Genomic DNA, 19,634 nt, shown 5'->3' with positions numbered 1-19,634 from the left:
CAGATGTAATACTGATATAAAAGCTAAAATTAGTACAATAAAAACAATGATAAAGAGCACCGTATCAAAGAAAGCCATCAAAGTATTTAACCTGTTGATATGTAGTCATGTCGTCTTACATACAGTCTTATATATGTGGAGGTACTCCCATGTAGGTTTCGTAAAGCAACGTCTTTAACAGTACATACAGACACGATCGCGTGCAATGCTCAAAATAGATTTGTAGTGAGTTTCAAGTCAGAAAAAAAAAGGATGGATAGATGGCTGTTCAAAGTCCAATGTTAAATGCATATTCAGGAAAAATAAAAGCAACATATTAGTTAGAATGAATTGGTCTGCATTCCCTAAAAATACTATATGCGATGATTGAACAACAGTAGTATAACTATAGCATTTATCAATAAGAAAGTTCACGTACACTTGTTTTATAATAGTAAAACTTAGCCATTTTCTTTTTAAATTTGAAGTTTCATATAACTTTAAAGGCCAAAAAGAAATACTCTAAAAAAGACAATTCCAAAACGTGTTAATTTACAGTTACTGCACATGTATAACGCGGTGTGTGAATACCAATCTGTATAAAGTCCAGCAGATGGAATTATACCTCCACATTAAATCTCTTTGATTTTTATAAAATTAAGTAAAAGTTTTACTGATCGTACATGAATATCATTTTTAGTTTATTCAAAAAATGCGTGTATATCTGTTATACTTAACACAATCATGTTCTCTGTTTGGTTGTGTGAATTAATGTTTTAATCGAGTCACTCTGAGGAAACGAAGGACCTCAACATTCTATTTCTCATCTTTCCAGATGATGAGCTTCTAGTTTTTTGATAAAATTGAGATAGTGGAAAACTCTATTTAAGCAGCTAAGGTTTCAATAAAATAATGGTTTACGTCTATTGACAATATAATGCCTCTTAATTTCGATCTCATAATGTATCCAATTCTTTATGGTTTTTAGGTTTTTTTTAAAGTTGTTTTTGTTAAGCAAGCAGATGTTCAACTACAATTCATTATTTCGCTACAATACGGCGCTTTCGCTTGGTCACAGATAACACACGGATACGTTCAATGGTTGCATTTGTCGTAGTCACTTTCTCGTCCTCCCTTCCTCGTTTATGGCTTACCACCAAGTGCGACTAATCACCGAACTTGTATTTGTTCAAGCTGACTATGGTACAGGAACTGCTTACCATTTCGTATTACTCGGGCGGTTCACCACAATTTTTACCCAAAGAGTTGGCTATGGCATGGAAATAGAATCTCATAGACCTCGTCCGTTCAGCAGTAAAAATCACCTGTAAATGTATTATCTCAGTAAACTTATAACCCATGCTGAGAGATCCGTTTGTTTGTGTCGGTTGATTTTTTGTACAAATATCCTCACATAGTGGTTTGTATACTGTTTGTTGTCTTTTCGTCTGTTTCTTAAGGCTTTGGTGTTGTCGGCCTTTTCTTCGTTATATGATTGTGTACATTGTGACTGAATAATAGTTTATTGTCGAGTGACGTTACGCACGCTTTTGCGTCTCAAATGGTAACGTCATTTTTTTACGTTTTACGGCGATTAATGATTATCATGATTATATTGGGGATATTTTTTTTATTTCGCTTGCAATTTCTGTTTTGCACATCAATATTGATACTTCTTAATGTTTGGTTGTACTGAATATGCATGAAATATTTCCCACTGAAAGTAACGTAAGCAACAAACAACAAAATATATCATATTTGGGTAATGCATAAGTCTATATGAAAAAGAAGATATATACGGTATGATGAGTGCCAATGAGACAACTCTCTACCAGAGACCAATTGACATAAAACGTAATAAAATGCAATGTTTCCCCATTTTGATCCGAAAAGGAAGAAGATATATATTTTGATTTAATTAAAAAATGTTTGTCGGGAATTACAAGTTAAACGGGTCTTGCTTATAAAATTCACTTTACTTTCTTTAATAACGGAACAATTAGATTAAGAGATGAAACGATTGTCAGAAAAAAGGTTAATTCTATTCCTCTCATATGTTTACAAGCCTTGTATGATATGGATAGGTATATAGCCACGCTTCAGGTCCAATTTTATTTTTACTTTCAAGTTCTATAAATATGAATCTTATTGCAGAGAAATAAAAAAAATCGCAGTTTTACGCTCCCCAAATTTGAAAATTTGAAAAAGATTATTTTTTATCCTCTCGTAATACACAATTTTTTCACAACTAAAGAACCTCATCTAAACGAACAACCGCAGCCATCGGATTTTTTGTCGAGCCTGCGACTTTTGTCGCAGAAAGCTCGACATAGGGATAGTGATCCGGCGGTGGCGGCTGCGGCGTTAGCTAACTTCTTAAAAGCTTTTTATTTTAGAAGCTAGAAGACCTGGATGCTTCATACTTTGTATATAGATGCCTTATGTTACGAAGTTTCCGTCTGTCATATGTTCATTGTCCTTGACCTCATTTTCATGGTTCAGTGACTACTTGAATATGTAATGTTAATTTCTTTCTTATTATGAGTAATAGGATAACTATATTTAGTATGTGCGTACCTTGCAAGGTCCTCGTGCCCGCCAGACAATTTTCATTTGACCTCGACCTCATTTCATTGATCAGTGAACAAGGTTAAGTTTTCGTGGTCAAGTCCATATATCAGATACTATAAGCAGTAGGTCTACTATATTTGGTATATGGAATGATTGTAAGGTGTACATGTCCAACTGGTAGGTGTCATCTGACCTTGACCTCATTTTCATGGTTCAGTGGTCAAAGTTAAGTTTTTGAGTTTTGGTCTTTTTTTCTAATACTATATGCAATAGGTCAACTATAAATGGTGTATGGAAATATTTTATGATGTACATGTCAGTCTCACAGGTTTTATTTGACCATGACCTCATTTTCACGGTTCATTTCTCAGTGTTAAGTTTTTGTGTTTTGGTCTGTTTTTCTTCAACTATAAGCAATAGATCAACTATATTTGTTGTATGGAAGGATTGTAAGGTGAATTTGTCTGTCTGGCAGGTATCATCTGACCTTGACCTCATTTTCATGGTTCATTGGTCAATGTTAAGTTTTCATGGTTAAGTTTGTTTCTTAGATACTATAAGCAAAAGGTCAACTATATTTAATGCATACATTGATTGTAAGGTGTACATGTCTGTCTGGCATGGTTCATCTGACCTTGACCTCATTTTCATGGTTCATTGGTTAATGTTAAGTTTTCTTGGTTAAGACTGTTTCTTAGAAACTATAAGCAATAGGTCAACTATGTTTGATTTATTGAATGATTGGAAGGTGTACATGTATTTCTCGTTTGGTTTATCTGACCTTGACCTCATTTTCTTGGATCATGTTAAGTTTATGTGTTACTTGTAGTAAAGCTTTATATTTAGGACTATCAACATAAAATCAATGGTAAGTAAAGAAGGCGAGACATTTCAGCGTGTGCACTCTTATTTTTATACTTTGTGGTCTTTTTGATAGTATCTGACTATCAAGAAAATTCTATCTGAGGAAATATATACAGATGATCCACCATAAATAGCGTCTGAATTTACAACGTTCAAAACGTATGAAAATCGTCCAGTGGACAAACTTGCAAGACATTTCATTTCTTTGAAAAGGAAGTCGTTTTGACTACGCAAATTATCAAAAAGTATGTAGCTGTTTCGTAGAGTTAAAGTACAATTACGGAAAAGCAATATTTAGCATGCAACAAATCTTAATTTTCAATAATAACGTCGCAAATGACAGTTTATTTGTAAAAAGCGGCGAAATCCGACATTGGACATCTTGCAAGACATTTGCCAGAAGCCGTTGCCTTTTTATATGTGGTGTGAGTGCTGCAAAAATTCGATTTTGATATGGTCTATATATGTACTTTTGTAAGCATAATTTACACAAACGAAATTTCATATAATCTTACATTTTGAAACCTATAAATTTTGATAACTTAAGATTTTCCTAAATCTGATCATAATGGACACTTTTTGTTTTTGTCAAAAAATAACGTTGGTTGTTACAGGAACGCATATTCAGTAATATTGTAATACTTTATATATAAAGCATGTCATCCATTCGAATTTTCGCGGATATAACACTGTTTTGAAGAACACAAACACCCCTGCAAAGTTATTATGCGTATAGTGTGTTACGTCTGACACGCATATTTTGTACGTTTTGACAATATGTTGTCCTTATTTTAGACTATTGTAAAATATGATAAAACAGTTTGTAGTTTTTTTTCGGAATAGTTTTTACTAGTCTAGTCTATGGATAAAAAATTTATATAACTTCACTGTTATGATTTTAAAGAAAAGCTGCTTATTAGTGTGGACTGGTTGATTACACGGTATTGACGCAATAACGTGCGTAACGTCATAGTGTATTGTCAAGACTGAACTCAGAAGTTATTTATGAACTTTGATATAGTGGTTGCAATGACCAGGGTGTGGTTCAAAGGGACGCAGCAAGCGTACGTCCTCCCCTGAAAATGAACAAATATCAGTTTTTGGCATGGAAAACGTCACAATTTTTAAGGAGACGTTCTAACGGTTCCTAAATCCACAAATTGGAAACACAACTTTACGTTCATAAACGTTCTGTTATGTAGATGATATCCTCTCACTAAATAATTCAAAGTTTATTGACTTTGTTGAACGCATCTATCCCATTGAACTTGAAATAAAGGACATCACATTAAGTCTGCCGCATATCTTAACTTAAATATAGAAATTTACAATGAGGGTCGGTCGAAAAAAAAACTTGACGACAAAAGGGATGATTCCAGCTTCCAAATTGGGAACTTTCCATTTCTATGTAACAACATTCCAGCAGTGCCTGCATATGGAGTATACATATCCCTGCAATTGATACAAAATTAGAGACTCAGAGCTTGCGTTTCCTATCATGATTTCCTTGATAGAGGGTTGCTGCTTGTAAAGAAGCTATTGAACCAAGGGTTCCTGGTATAGTAAAGTCAAATTCGTCCCTTCGATACCCTAACGGACGTTAACTTAATTATGGAATATCGGTGTAACGATGACCACGAATATGTTCCAATTGTCGCCACCACAATCCCGTTCCTTTTCCTCGATTGTTTTTTCGAGTTTCGGGTTCGTGTTGCTCAATTGTTATTATCTAATGTATTGTTTTGTGGACTTGTTTGCCATTTCGTCATCTTTCGTTTTTTTGCCATCATGGCGTTGTTGGTTTCCCTTATCTTTCGACCATTTTTTCAATCAAAAAAACATTCGTTTGTTAATTTTTGTGTTACCATTAATGTAACTGGAATCAAGAAATCGTATATTTAAATATACAATTCATTGCTGGAGTTAATTAGCTTTAAGTTTATAAAAAGCTTTATATTTTTGTATCTTAATCCTGATACTGTGTTATGGTAGTTTCAGCTTAATCTAAACAAACACTTTTTTTTTCTTTTCATTTTTCATGTAATTGATCATTTTAGAGACGGTAATCAGTAATTGTCTCTTTTTCAGTGTTTCGTTTCATCAAAACTACATAAAGACTGATAAAAATGAAGCATGATGAGTGAATACAACTTGCACCTCATATAACCTTGCCGATGTAATCAAAATATGGAATTGAAAATTTGTCAAACATGCAAACTTCCATGCAACTCAATAGTCCCACCTCAAATGCAAAATTTTGGTCACAAATTGTCTGATAAAATTAACATGACTGGGGACATTATCTCAAAATCATCAATTAAATATTTGGCAAAAGAAGAACTTACAATTATAAAAAGGCTAAACGTAGAGGATGCTAGAACGCTCTATAAAAAGTTACATTATAGACTTAGAGTGTATTTAGACAGTCATTTTATTTTAAGATTTTATAGATAAAACTCCGTTGTTCTTTTTTATCAAGTAATATAATCTTTATCCACTATAATGGGGTGTTAATATTATTATACAAAGAAAAGACTCATCAGTCTGTAATGTTGAACATTTTATTTTTTTTTAAATTTTTTTGTCTCTTTTTTTTTCGTGTTAATTGAAATGCCCTCTGTTGGTTGTATAATTAGGAATAAAGATATTTTTATTTGTTTTTTTTGTACGTGCTGGGTTGCGGATCTTTCAACCCGTTATTGACGTCCCAAAAATTAGAAAAATCAAACTCATGTACGCGTTTCAAATGTAGTAAATTGCTATGAAAGGTGTAAGCTTGAACTGTGTTTATAACACGTGCGAGAAGAGAAACATTCAATCGTTACAATGCCATTTTTCATTAAGAACAGGAAACGAAAGCCAGAAAAGTCACAAAACAAGGTAACATTATTGACCATTGTTTGGAAAAGTCCCCCACATTGGAGAGACGGGATTGTCCTGTATATGTCTTCTAAAAAAATTTATACACAACATAAATATCACCAGGAGTGAGGACTACACGTAACTGCAATCTTTCAAACATCAATAGACACAATAAAATACTACCTGAAGACTGAATCAATGCAAACATATCGTTTGCATTCGAAAAGGGAGACAAACATGCAGCTAGAAATTACAGACCAGTTTCATTGACGTCGGTAACTTGCAAACTACTAGAACTTAGAAGACATTATATGCAAGCACATCTCAAAACATCTTGAAAAGCATAGAGTATTAACTTCACTTAACCATGTATTCAGCTCCGGCTATTCGTTCGAAACACAATTGTTAGTCACCTTACATGACTTAAAATGAATGCATGAATGCTCCGTGTTGAAGGCCGTACCTTGACCTATAATGGTGGTATCGGGTCCGTTCGCACCCAATACACGTTCGCACCCTACACGTTCGCGTCCCACACGATCACCTCCTAGGTTCGTTCGCACCCTACACGTTCGCACCCTTTTTTATATTCAAAGACCTGATAAATTTTTAGATGTTTTGTAGATGTTTATATCAAAATTTTTTTATTTTCATAAATTAAAATTCAGCAATTTTTAAATGAAATATTGTTTTAAATTGATTTGATGATTAATTATTAAATGTTGATTATGTATGATTACTGCTAATTGGTATTTATACACAGCCTAATATGGTGTTATTGTTGAGTGTTTAAAAATCATGATTGTTGTCATGGTTGTTTTAACTTGCTTTAAATGTAAATACTGCATGTATTTAGCTTGGTATGAGTAAAACTTTGAAGATTTTAAATAAAAAACATGAAAGATAGTTGTTTTAACAGCTTGGCTCCTTTGGTCTCATGTGTGTCAGAATCTCACTTTATTCATCATGTTCATAAACAATGAAAAAAAATATTTATAGCAATACACTAACCAAAACATTATTAAGATTTTATCAACACCTAAAAAATCGTTGTCAGAATCTCACTTTATTTAGAAACAATGAAAAAAAATAATTTATATATATATTTAGATAGATATATATAGAGCAATACACTTACCTAAACATGATTAAAAATTATTCAACACAAAAATAAAATACTGGTCGTCAGAATCTCACTTTATTTAAAAACAATGAAAAAAAAATGTTTATAGCAATACATTTTCCATGACACAAAAAAAAACCTTGTCAGAATCTCACTTTATTTAGAAACAATGAAAAAATATATATTTATAGCAATACACTTACCAAAACTTGTTTACAAATTATTTAACACAAAACCAATAAAAATTGGGCGCGAACGTGCATGGGGGCGAACGTGATTGGGCGCGAACGGACCCAGATTCTATAATTTTTTTACTTTTGTGAATTGTGACTTGGATGGAGAGTTGTCTCATTGGCACTCATACCACATCTTCCTATAACTATTTGACAGTTTGAAAACTGTCTACAAACTAATATCCCAAAACTGTCCAGGGTCCTTTTTCCTGTAATACCCAGAAAAACCCCTGGTTGTAGTACATCATCATGCAAGGTTGGCAAAAAAGTGGTCAATACTAGTATTGACCAGGCCGGCGGTAAATACCGGTATTTACTGGGAAATACTGGCAAATACTGGTCAATTGAAATTTTGATAAGATATTACTATTAAATACAGTCCCTACCTGGTCAACTACAGGGTAAATGGACAAATATATTCACAGGACAGAAAGTCACTTATTTACTACATTGTAAAGGACAAAAACTCACAATTAATTAGTTTACAAGTGTTTGAATATGTAAGGGAAAATCCTTGAAATGAATTCATTGTAATGTTTATGAGATTGATAATGAACATGGTTAAATGAAGATTTATTAAATATTAATCCTACAAAGGATATTTCTTGGTACCATGAAGCCAGTCAAGAAAAAGACTATGACAGCTTGTTTTCTTAACAGTAATTTCAGCAAATGTAATAAAACAATGTCTTAAAAATTAGTCTTTTCTTAATTAAAGAAATAGTTCTTTCAAAATTGCATTGTGACTTTCAGTCCTGTGATATTTAGCCCTACATTCAATAACTGTTAGTCATGAAAATATGAAAGTTTTCAAGTCAAAATTAGACTTTTTTAATGTTATCTTTTCTTATATAAATTGAAATTAGACATGAACACATCATGGACAATGATTATTAGAATAAAATTAAAGAAAAAGAAAAACAGCAGCCAAAGTATAGATCCTTCAAAAATTTCCAGTTTCTGTATTTACAGGATTTAGTTTTAGAAGATATTTATCATGCAGTTGAATAGTCAGGAATAAAATAATTGTTTTAAACAGTCTTCAAAAATAACTTTTATGACTTTGTTCCTGTTATGTCAACATTTATTAGGGGACAGTTGTAATATTGAATAAACTTTTGACACCTGCTTGCCATTTAATAGGTAATGCCCTAATAATCTAGTCACCTGTAATTCTATTTACCTGTTAAAATCAAACCTTTTCAAGAAAAAAATATACATATTTTATACATGTTGAAATAACTGATATAGCAATTTTATATTCATACCTAAACTATGTTATATCATTACCCATAAGAACTGAATAAGTCATTATTCATGCTAATAATTGATAAAACATACCAATATCAATCCTTTTTATAAACTTAATCATGCCATATGAATAAAGTTAAAATAATTTCCCCTATCAACTAAGATTTAACTAACATTGATAGTAAAATCTGTCAAAAGAACCATGAAAATTTCAATTGTCCAGTATTTGCCAGTATTGACCACTTGAGGAGTATTGACCAGGGCAGTAAATACCGGTAAATACCACTGGTAAATACCGGGGGTGGTATTTACCGCCCAACCTTGAGTACATGAAGTAGAGGGAGAAGTAAGTGGACACTGGATCCCCACAAGGAACAGTACTTGGACCTTTACTCTTTTTGTATCACTTAAATGACCACCCAGACAGCATCATATCTCCAGTATGGCTATTCACTGATAACTTCGCAGTACAGAACCATCAAACAGAAAAATGACCACAAACTAATGCAAGAAGATCCAGCAAACTTAAAAGATTGGACAACCAACTGGGGAATGCGATTTAATGCAAAAAATGCCACATCCTGAGCATCAAAAACAAATGCTTGAGATTTTAGGGTTCTTAGAAGTACCGCAAACATTGGCAAAGGACCCCTTAGTGCACTAAGAGCAGGATTTTGCACTAGGGAGCAGATGAGATGATATCATTAGCTGAAAGGACATATCCTATATTAGTAGACTATGCTTAAATAGATAATTATAATTTTTATAATCATATTTTTTGTAATTTAATTGTATTATCAACAGTCTGTACGTACGTCCCAAAATTGGTTTCCGTTCTCTAACTTGAGTTTGCCTCAAACAAATGTTATGAAACTTATGAAACTTATACACAATGCTTATTACCACTAAATATCGATCAAGTTTGAATTTTGGTGGCGTCACTTTAACCGTTCTAGAGTTATGCCCCTTTATAAATGGAAAAATTGCAAAAATTTTAGTTTCCGTTCTCTAACTTAAGTTTGCCTCAACCAAATGTTATGAAACTTATACACAATGCTTATTATCACAAAACACAGATCAAGTTTGAATTTTGGGAGGTAAAAAAACATGTCTGAAACAAATTTCTCTGGTTTGCTAATATTTTTATGCCCAACCTAGGGGCATTATGTTTTTCGGTCTGTGCGTCTGTTAAAGTTTTTGGTCAAGGTAGTTTTTGATAAAGTTGAAGTCCAATCAACTTGAAACTTAGTGCACATGTTCCCTATGACATGATCTTTCTAATTTTAATGCCAAATTAGAGTTTTGACCCCAATTTCACGGTCCACTGAACATAGAAAATGATAGTGCGGAGTGGGGCATCAGTGTACTATGGACACATTCTTGTTTAATTAATATGAGTTCAACCTTTCATCTTACTAATTTAACAAAGAAATCAATTGCACAAAGATGTTAAGTAACTGTGCAAGGCCTTCAAAAATTGCTCCCTGAAGGCTTGTAAATGAGCAGTATTTTGAAGATAACAGAAAAATAAGATTTTCATTGTCCATGAAATAATACTTATTTGATTAGTAAAGACATCTGCAAAGGACAGATAATTAAGCACTCTTTTAGAGCAAAGTAGTCAAGAGAAATTCAAGAAAAGAAGAAAATATGACTTTTTTTCTTGTATATAAGTTAAAAAAATCTGAATGTCTAAGGGACATAATTACTATACCATTAAAATAATTTACCTGTACTAGTAAATAAAATACACTTGTTTAAGTATTAACCCTGACTGCAAATAGAGAAAATCTGTCAGCAGCGAAAATGTTCATAATGTTGAGATCTTCCTATTGTACATTATATCAAAACTGTCAGACGACTTCTTATAGGAGTTATTGTCCTTAAATGACAGATTTGACCATTTTTTTTTAGATTTTAGCCTATTATCTTAAAAACTATAATAGAGAGAAATTTTATATAGCAAAAATGATCAACCAGACAAAATCTACAAATAAGTTTACATGGCAGAAATTGTTTGATTACTTCTTATTGGAGTAATTGCCCTTTAATGATATTTTTTACCAATATTTTGCCTAATAAATTAAAGACATATACTGGATAGATAAAAACTTAGATAAGTAAGTAAAAATGATCAGCAAGTCAAGATCTACTAACAAGTCTAATGGCATAAATTGCCGGTCTATTCCTTATTGGAGTATTATCTTTAAAGATGATTTTTACTAATTTTAAGTGTTTTTGTAGATTATCTTGAGAACTATAATAGATAGATAGGCACTTTAAAAAGAAGAAAAAATGATCAGCAAGACAAGATCTACAAATAAGTCAACATGGCCAAAAACATCAATCTATTCCTTATTGCATCCATCCGTTCTCTGAGTCTGTCAGTTCATCGGTCCAGTATCAGGTTAAAGTTGAATATTTGCCAAATAAGGTTTTGACCCAGATTTCAGAGTTCCCTTAACATGGAAATGTGATTGTGTAAAATCAGTAAATTTACAGGTTAAAGTTACAGTTTAATGTAGTAATCATGGTAATTATGAAGTCACTATGACTGTCATGATCACATCAACTTTAATCTCAGTACACCTGATCATTTTAAAATATATGACAATAAATGAATGTTTTACACAGATTTTGAAGTTCTGTCATGGTGTGTTATTTGGCTTATATTTTTGTCAATATGATTTTGTATGAAAAACATGTTTTATTCTAGAAAGAAAATTTTATGTGTGTATTTTGTAAAATTTTGAATTAATTTTACCTATGAAGTGGCAAGTACTCGGCATGTCACAGTTAGATTAAAGCATGGAATTATTATATTGACAGGAATAACAACAACGCCAGTTCAAAGGTTTCATCTGCGTTACCCCCTATCCTCTGCTTACTCCTTAATTGAATTAAGATATGGAATGGTAATTGACTCTAAACATGTGATCGATGAAATCACTGACACTTTTCGGTCAATTCGTGTTCACGGAAATATATGAACAGACTGGTTTTTGTCGGATGTACTTACGAAGTAACCTGATTAATCCACTTGTTATATTCCGCTCTACGATGGCTATATTAATCATGGTATAGAAGAGGACTGGATTTATTCTAACGAAATTACAATTTGCATGTAGTCCCTTGTTCAATGTTGATTTTATTCCATTTTTGTCGAGCCTTCGACTTTTGTCGAAAAAGCGAGACATAGCGATCCTACATTCCGTCGGCGTCGTCGTCGTCGTCGTCGTCGTTGTCGTCGGCGGCGTCCACAAATATTCACTCTGTGGTTAAAGTTTTTGAAATTTTAATAACTTTCTTAAACTATCCTGGATGTCTACCAAACTTGGACAGAAGCTTGTTTATGATCATAAGATAATATTCAAAAGTAAATTTTGTAAAAAAAAAAATCCATTTTTTCCGTATTTTACTTATAAATGGACTTAGTTTTTCTGCCAGGAAACATTACATTCACTCTGTGGTTAAAGTTTTTGAAATTTTAATAACTTTCTTAAACTATCCTGGATTTCTACCAAACTTGGAAAGAAGCTTGTTTATGATCATAAGATAGTATCCAGAAGTAAATTTTGTAAAAAAAAAATTCCATTTTTTCCGTATTTTACTTATAAATGGACTTAGTTTTTCTGCCAGTTAACATTACATTCACTCTGTGGTTAAAGTTTTTAAAATTTTAACAACTTTCTTAAACTATCCTGGATTTGTACCAAACTTGGACAGAAGCTTGTTTATGATTAAAAGCTAGTATCTAGAAGGAAATTTTGTTAAAATTTTGTTCCATTTTTTCCGTATTTTACTTATAAATGGACTTAGTTTTTCTTCCAGTTAACATTACATACAGTCTGCAGTTTAAGTTTTTAAAACATTTATTAGATTCATAAACTATCCTGGATTTTTTCCAAACTTGGACAGAAGCTACTTACAATCAAAAGATAGTATAGAGAGGAATATTTTTATTAATTTTTTTCTCATTTTTTTTTAGCCTGTGATTAACAGCAAAAGTAGGCGAGACACTGGGTTCCGCGGAACCCTTACGAATTTTTATTCCTATTTATGTCTTTTTTCTATCTTGATAATTTAAGCCGACAGTTATCACATATGAAATTGAGGAAATAAGGTGGATCATTTTCAATTTCAATATATAGAGATAGTTTAATGTCCCTTGCATAATTTGATTTATCACTAAAAAGGCAAATCATGTGAGGTTCCATTTTTCTAATTTTCCACATAAACGACCGTTTAATTTAGAATCAATTTCTGAAAGTTTTGAAGATAATTGTATAAAAAAAATGTTTTGACCTCCTTTTTATACGCCCGTTTACGGGACGTATTATGGTATACCGTTGTCCGTCCGTCCGTCCGTCTGTCCGCCCGTCTGTCCGTCGTCAACATGTCGGACATTAACTCAAAAATGCTTTAACTAATTTGCATAAAACTTTGGTGAATTGTTTATATCTATTGACGTAAGCTCCCTTTCGTTTTTTCTAAAATTTAGATTTTATGTTTCCGAGTTATGGGGTTTTATTCATTAAAAAAAGGGGGATTTTCCAGGGTTTCTGACAATAAGTCAAGAATGCTTTCACCAACTTGCACGAAATTGTGGTGAATTGTTTATATCTATTGACATGAGCTCCCTGTCGATTTTTATAAATTTTACATTTTACGTTTCCGAGTTACAGGGTTTTATTCATAAAAAAAGGGGGGATTTTCCAGTTTTCGGACAAAAACTCAAAAATGCTTTCAGCAATTCTTATGAAACTTTGGTGAATTGTTTGTATGTATTGATGTAAGCTCCCTTTAGAATTTTATAAATTTTACATTTTACATTTCTGAGTTATGGGGTTTTATTCATTAAAAAAAGGGGTGATTTTCCAGTTTTCGGACAATAACTCAAAAATGCTGTCACCAATTCTCATGAAACTTTGGTGAATTGTTTATATCTATTGATGTAAGCTCCCTTTTTTTTTTTCATAAATTTCTAATATGACATTGAGAATTAATTGAACTTTATTTGTTTATAGTTTGACAACAGATTTACTAAGTATTGCACAACAGCAAGAAATCTTTAATTGAACATAAATTCAATTCATATAACCAATTTTAAGTTCTTTGAATACATTTATTCAGAAACCTATAATATTTCAAATATTTAATTACAATTCAAATTCAGACCTGAATCAAGCTTGAATATTGTGTCCATTTTTGCCCCAACTGTTCAGGGTTGGACCTCTGCGGGCGTATCTAGCTGCGCTCAGCGAAGCAGTTTATTTGAATAATAATAAACAAAGCCGTTCGATTTTCTTGTCAATTAAAATAATCACAATTTAAAACATTTCTACACTTTAATTTTGACATCAACTAATTCATAAAAAACTTAAAATAACCTACTAAAATAAATTTGCGATAACATAGAAAGATACCGTCATACTCATTTTGTTAAGTTGTTTTTATACGACCGCAAAAAATTTTTTGGGATCGTATAATGGTATGATGTCATTGTCGTCTGCGTCTTCGTCCGAAGACACATTGGTTTCCGGACAATAACTTTAGTTTAAGTGAATGGATCTCTATGAAATTTTTTAAGAAGGTTCAATACCACAAAAGGAAGGTTGGGGATGATGGTCCCAACCGTTTAGGAATTAGGGGCCCAAAACAAGCATTTTTCTAGTTACAGGATAATTACTTGTGTATAAGTATTTCGATTGCTCTGAAATTGTACCACAATGTTTTATACCACAAGTAGAAGGTTGGGATTCATTCTAGGGGTTATGGGGGCCAACAGTTTAGGAATTAAGGGCCAAAAACAAGCATTTTTCTAGTTTCCAGACAATAACTTGTGTGTAAGTGTATGGATCTCTCTGACATTGTACCACAAGGTTCCATATAACAAAGGGATGGCTGGGATTGAGTTTGGGGTTAATTGCCCCAAACATGTAGGAATTAATTAGGGGCCAAAAAAGGGCAAAAAAAAAGCATTTTTCTAGTTTCCAGACTATAACTTGTATGTAAGTGTATGGATCTCTCTGAAATTGTACTACAAGGTTCCATACTACAAAAGAAAGGCTGGGATTGAGTTTAAGGGTTATTGCTCCAAGGTGGGTTTCAAAAAGTTGGGGGGGGGGGGGGGGAATTTTTTCCCAATTTTTCTTCAAAATTTTTAAAATTTAGATTTTTTGAAAAGTTTCAAGAAGAAATCTTCAATTGCACAGTATTGCGCAATGGATTTATAAGATCTTTGACCACATTTATTTTGTGTCAGAAACCTATATTATGTCAAAAATTTGATCACAATCCAAATTCAGACAGTATCAAGCTTGAATATTGTGTCCATTTTTGCCCCAACTGTTCAGGGTTGGACCTCTGCGGGCGTATCTAGCTGCGCTCAGCGAAGCAGTTTATTTGAATAATAATAAACAAAGCCGTTCGATTTTCTTGTCAATTAAAATAATCACAATTTAAAACATTTCTACACTTTAATTTTGACATCAACTAATTCATAAAAAACTTAAAATAACCTACTAAAATAAATTTGCGATAACATAGAAAGATACCGTCATACTCATTTTGTTAAGTTGTTTTTATACGACCGCAAAAAATTTTTTGGGATCGTATAATGGTATGATGTCATTGTCGTCTGCGTCTTCGTCCGAAGACACATTGGTTTCCGGACAATAACTTTAGTTTAAGTGAATGGATCTCTATGAAATTTTTTAAGAAGGTTCAATACCACAAAAGGAAGGTTGGGGATGATGGTCCCAACCGTTTAGGAATTAGGGGCCCAAAACAAGCATTTTTCTAGTTACAGGATAATTACTTGTGTATAAGTATTTCGATTGCTCTGAAATTGTACCACAATGTTTTATACCACAAGTAGAAGGTTGGGATTCATTCTAGGGGTTATGGGGGCCAACAGTTTAGGAATTAAGGGCCAAAAACAAGCATTTTTCTAGTTTCCAGACAATAACTTGTGTGTAAGTGTATGGATCTCTCTGACATTGTACCACAAGGTTCCATATAACAAAGGGATGGCTGGGATTGAGTTTGGGGTTAATTGCCCCAAACATGTAGGAATTAATTAGGGGCCAAAAAAGGGCAAAAAAAAAGCATTTTTCTAGTTTCCAGACTATAACTTGTATGTAAGTGTATGGATCTCTCTGAAATTGTACTACAAGGTTCCATACTACAAAAGAAAGGCTGGGATTGAGTTTAAGGGTTATTGCTCCAAGGTGGGTTTCAAAAAGTTGGGGGGGGGGGGGGAATTTTTTCCCAATTTTTCTTCAAAATTTTTAAAATTTAGATTTTTTGAAAAGTTTCAAGAAGAAATCTTCAATTGCACAGTATTGCGCAATGGATTTATAAGATCTTTGACCACATTTATTTTGTGTCAGAAACCTATATTATGTCAAAAATTTGATCACAATCCAAATTCAGACAGTATCAAGCTTGAATATTGTGTCCATTTTTGCCCCAACTGTTCAGGGTTGGACCTCTGCGGGCGTATCTAGCTGCGCTCAGCGAAGCAGTTTATTTGAATAATAATAAACAAAGCCGTTCGATTTTCTTGTCAATTAAAATAATCACAATTTAAAACATTTCTACACTTTAATTTTGACATCAACTAATTCATAAAAAACTTAAAATAACCTACTAAAATAAATTTGCGATAACATAGAAAGATACCGTCATACTCATTTTGTTAAGTTGTTTTTATACGACCGCAAAAAATTTTTTGGGATCATATAATGGTATGATGTCATTGTCGTCTGCGTCTTCGTCCGAAGACACATTGGTTTCCGGACAATAACTTTAGTTTAAGTGAATGGATCTCTATGAAATTTTTTAAGAAGGTTCAATACCACAAAAGGAAGGTTGGGGATGATGGTCCCAACCGTTTAGGAATTAGGGGCCCAAAACAAGCATTTTTCTAGTTACAGGATAATTACTTGTGTATAAGTATTTCGATTGCTCTGAAATTGTACCACAATGTTTTATACCACAAGTAGAAGGTTGGGATTCATTCTAGGGGTTATGGGGGCCAACAGTTTAGGAATTAAGGGCCAAAAACAAGCATTTTTCTAGTTTCCAGACAATAACTTGTGTGTAAGTGTATGGATCTCTCTGACATTGTACCACAAGGTTCCATATAACAAAGGGATGGCTGGGATTGAGTTTGGGGTTAATTGCCCCAAACATGTAGGAATTAATTAGGGGCCAAAAAAGGGCAAAAAAAAAGCATTTTTCTAGTTTCCAGACTATAACTTGTATGTAAGTGTATGGATCTCTCTGAAATTGTACTACAAGGTTCCATACTACAAAAGAAAGGCTGGGATTGAGTTTAAGGGTTATTGCTCCAAGGTGGGTTTCAAAAAGTTGGGGGGGGGGGGGGGGAATTTTTTCCCAATTTTTCTTCAAAATTTTTAAAATTTAGATTTTTTGAAAAGTTTCAAGAAGAAATCTTCAATTGCACAGTATTGCGCAATGGATTTATAAGATCTTTGACCACATTTATTTTGTGTCAGAAACCTATATTATGTCAAAAATTTGATCACAATCCAAATTCAGACAGTATCAAGCTTGAATATTGTGTCCAAATTTGACCCAACTATTCAGAGTTCGACCTCCGGTCGTATCAGGCTGCCCTCAGCGAAGCATTTTATTCTTTTTGTTTTAACGTGTTAGTTAATATTCAATTGTTATCAAACACTTTTTGAAAATAGGTATAAATTTTACGACTTTATTATTCGAATTTTAATTTTCTAATTTCTTTAAAGTAATCAATGACATTTATTACATATATATAAATCTAAAATACTTGAAAGTAAATATCTTTAATAAATCTCAATAAACTTGGCACATTTCAACAGTAAAATATTTCATGTCTACATTATTTTGTTAAACATCATGTGAAACCTGATCGCTTCATCGTTATTACCTGTTTTACTCGAATTCTGCATTCAATAGGAAAATACTTTTAGATCATTTTAAAATAAACAGTAATAACCAAAAATTTGCAAAAATAAATACAATTTTCCATGTTAAACTCTTGTAGTCAGTGTTCTCAATAAGTTTTTGAACAAGAGGGAAAAAAATAAAATTAGCAGGCAATCATGAGGGCCGTAAGGGTGTGAGTTCCAGAGGGGTATCTCCCCTTCTCATTAAGCTGGGGGTTTGTGGGGATTTTCCCTGAAAAAATTTTGAAAATCTAGATTGCAGGAGGTGGCATCTGGGCTGTTCGGAGCAGATTTTGACCTGTTAATTTGTCCATTTTAAGTAGCTCATTTAAATTTTTCCTCAAAAATTGAAAATTAATGTGATTTTTTTTGCAGATTTTATATGACATGGCTTGCTTCACCCCTTTCCATGTTCAATGTTCTTCTTATTGCAAGTCTTTATCACTAAGGGCTATTCCAGAATTGATTGGATGGGGAGGTAAAAGCACTTTTTATTTGAATAAAATTTTAATTCATTTTTCCTTAATTTTAAGTTTTGATTGGGAAAATATGTGAAGTAGATCATGCAATTTTTTTATACGACTTGCGGTCGTATATTGGTATCACGTCGTCTGCGTCAGTGTCGTCCGAAGACATTTTGTTTCTGGACAATAACTTTTGTTTAAGTGTATGGATCTCTATGAAATTTAAGCAAAAGGTTCAATACCACAAAAGGAAGGTTGGGATTGTTTTTGGGGGTGATGGTCCCAACCGTTTAGGAATAAGGGGCCAAAACAAGAATTTTTCTAGTTTCAGGACAATAACTTGTGTATAAGTATTTTGATTGCTCTGAAATTGTACGACAAGGTTCAATACCACAAGTAGAAGGTTGGGATTCATTTTAGGGGTAATTGCCCAAACCGTTCAGGAATTAGGAGCCAATAAGGGTCTAAAACAAGCATTTTTTGAGTTTTCAGACAATAACTTGTGTTTAAGTGTATGGATCGGGGAAGGGGGGGGGGCCCAATTTTTTTTCCTCAAAAGAAAATTCTCTTCAATTATTATTATTTTGGAGGTGGGGGTAAAAATATATTTGTTGGGGGAGGGGGGAGGCAATTTTTTTCCCTCAAGATTTAAGAAATTGTCAATTTTCCAAAGAAAAATTTTTAATTGGGGGTCACAATTTATTTTGCTAATTCATTGTATATAGTCTGAAAACAGATTTACTAAGTATTGCACAACAGGAAGAAATCTTCAATTGAATATAAATTCAAATCATACAACCAATTTCAAGTTCTTTGACTACATTTATTCTGTGTCAGAAACCTATAATGTGTCAAATATTTAATTACAATCAAAATTCAGACCTGTATCAAGCTTGAATATTGTGTCCATTTTTGCCCCAACTGTTCAGGGTTGGACCTTTGCGGTCGTATCCAGCTGCGCTCGGCAAAGCACTTCATTTTTTTTATAAATGTGCTTTCCCCCTCCCCTTACGGACATTTCTGGAATAGCCCTTATAATTATGTCTTCACTTCATATTATTTCTTAGTGTCTTGTATTATAGTTTTAAATAGAATTCATTGAGAACATTAATTTATGCTTAAAGCAGCTTTATTCAGTCATTCAAAAACTGGTAAGATTTATATTTAGAGGAAACCAGAGTTGCCTTCAACCTGCAGTAAGCAACTGACAAAATATGGCTAGAAAAGTAATAAATTCTAAATCCAGGAAATAGGAACTATGTAGTGTCAACAGTTTATCAGGTAACACTCAATCCTCTCTGTTGGTCAGAGGGTATATGTACAAGTTAAA

At 32.8% G+C, this 19,634-nt stretch overlaps 1 protein-coding gene and 1 long non-coding RNA gene across 2 annotated transcripts in view; one reads left to right on the top strand and one right to left on the bottom strand.

The window, feature by feature from the left end:
* The window catches only part of LOC127710884 (uncharacterized), a 238,989-nt gene that overhangs the window by 211,919 nt on the left and 7,436 nt on the right, over positions 1 to 19,634 (bottom strand). The window lies entirely within an intron of this gene.
* The window catches only part of LOC127710537 (U3 small nucleolar RNA-interacting protein 2-like), a 61,240-nt gene continuing 47,757 nt past the window's right edge, over positions 6,152 to 19,634 (top strand). Inside the window, exon 1 of the mRNA XM_052216473.1 lies at positions 6,152 to 6,294. Coding sequence (XP_052072433.1) covers positions 6,241 to 6,294 — 54 coding nt within the window. The 5' untranslated portion in view covers positions 6,152 to 6,240. The remainder of the gene's footprint in view (positions 6,295 to 19,634) is intronic.

Source organism: Mytilus californianus, unplaced genomic scaffold, assembly GCF_021869535.1.
Source record: "Mytilus californianus isolate M0D057914Y unplaced genomic scaffold, xbMytCali1.0.p SCAF_1, whole genome shotgun sequence".
Taxonomy (NCBI): Eukaryota; Metazoa; Mollusca; class Bivalvia; order Mytilida; family Mytilidae; genus Mytilus; species Mytilus californianus.
The sequence above is the reverse complement of the archived record's forward strand: the minus strand, read 5'-3'. Positions and strand labels throughout refer to the sequence as shown.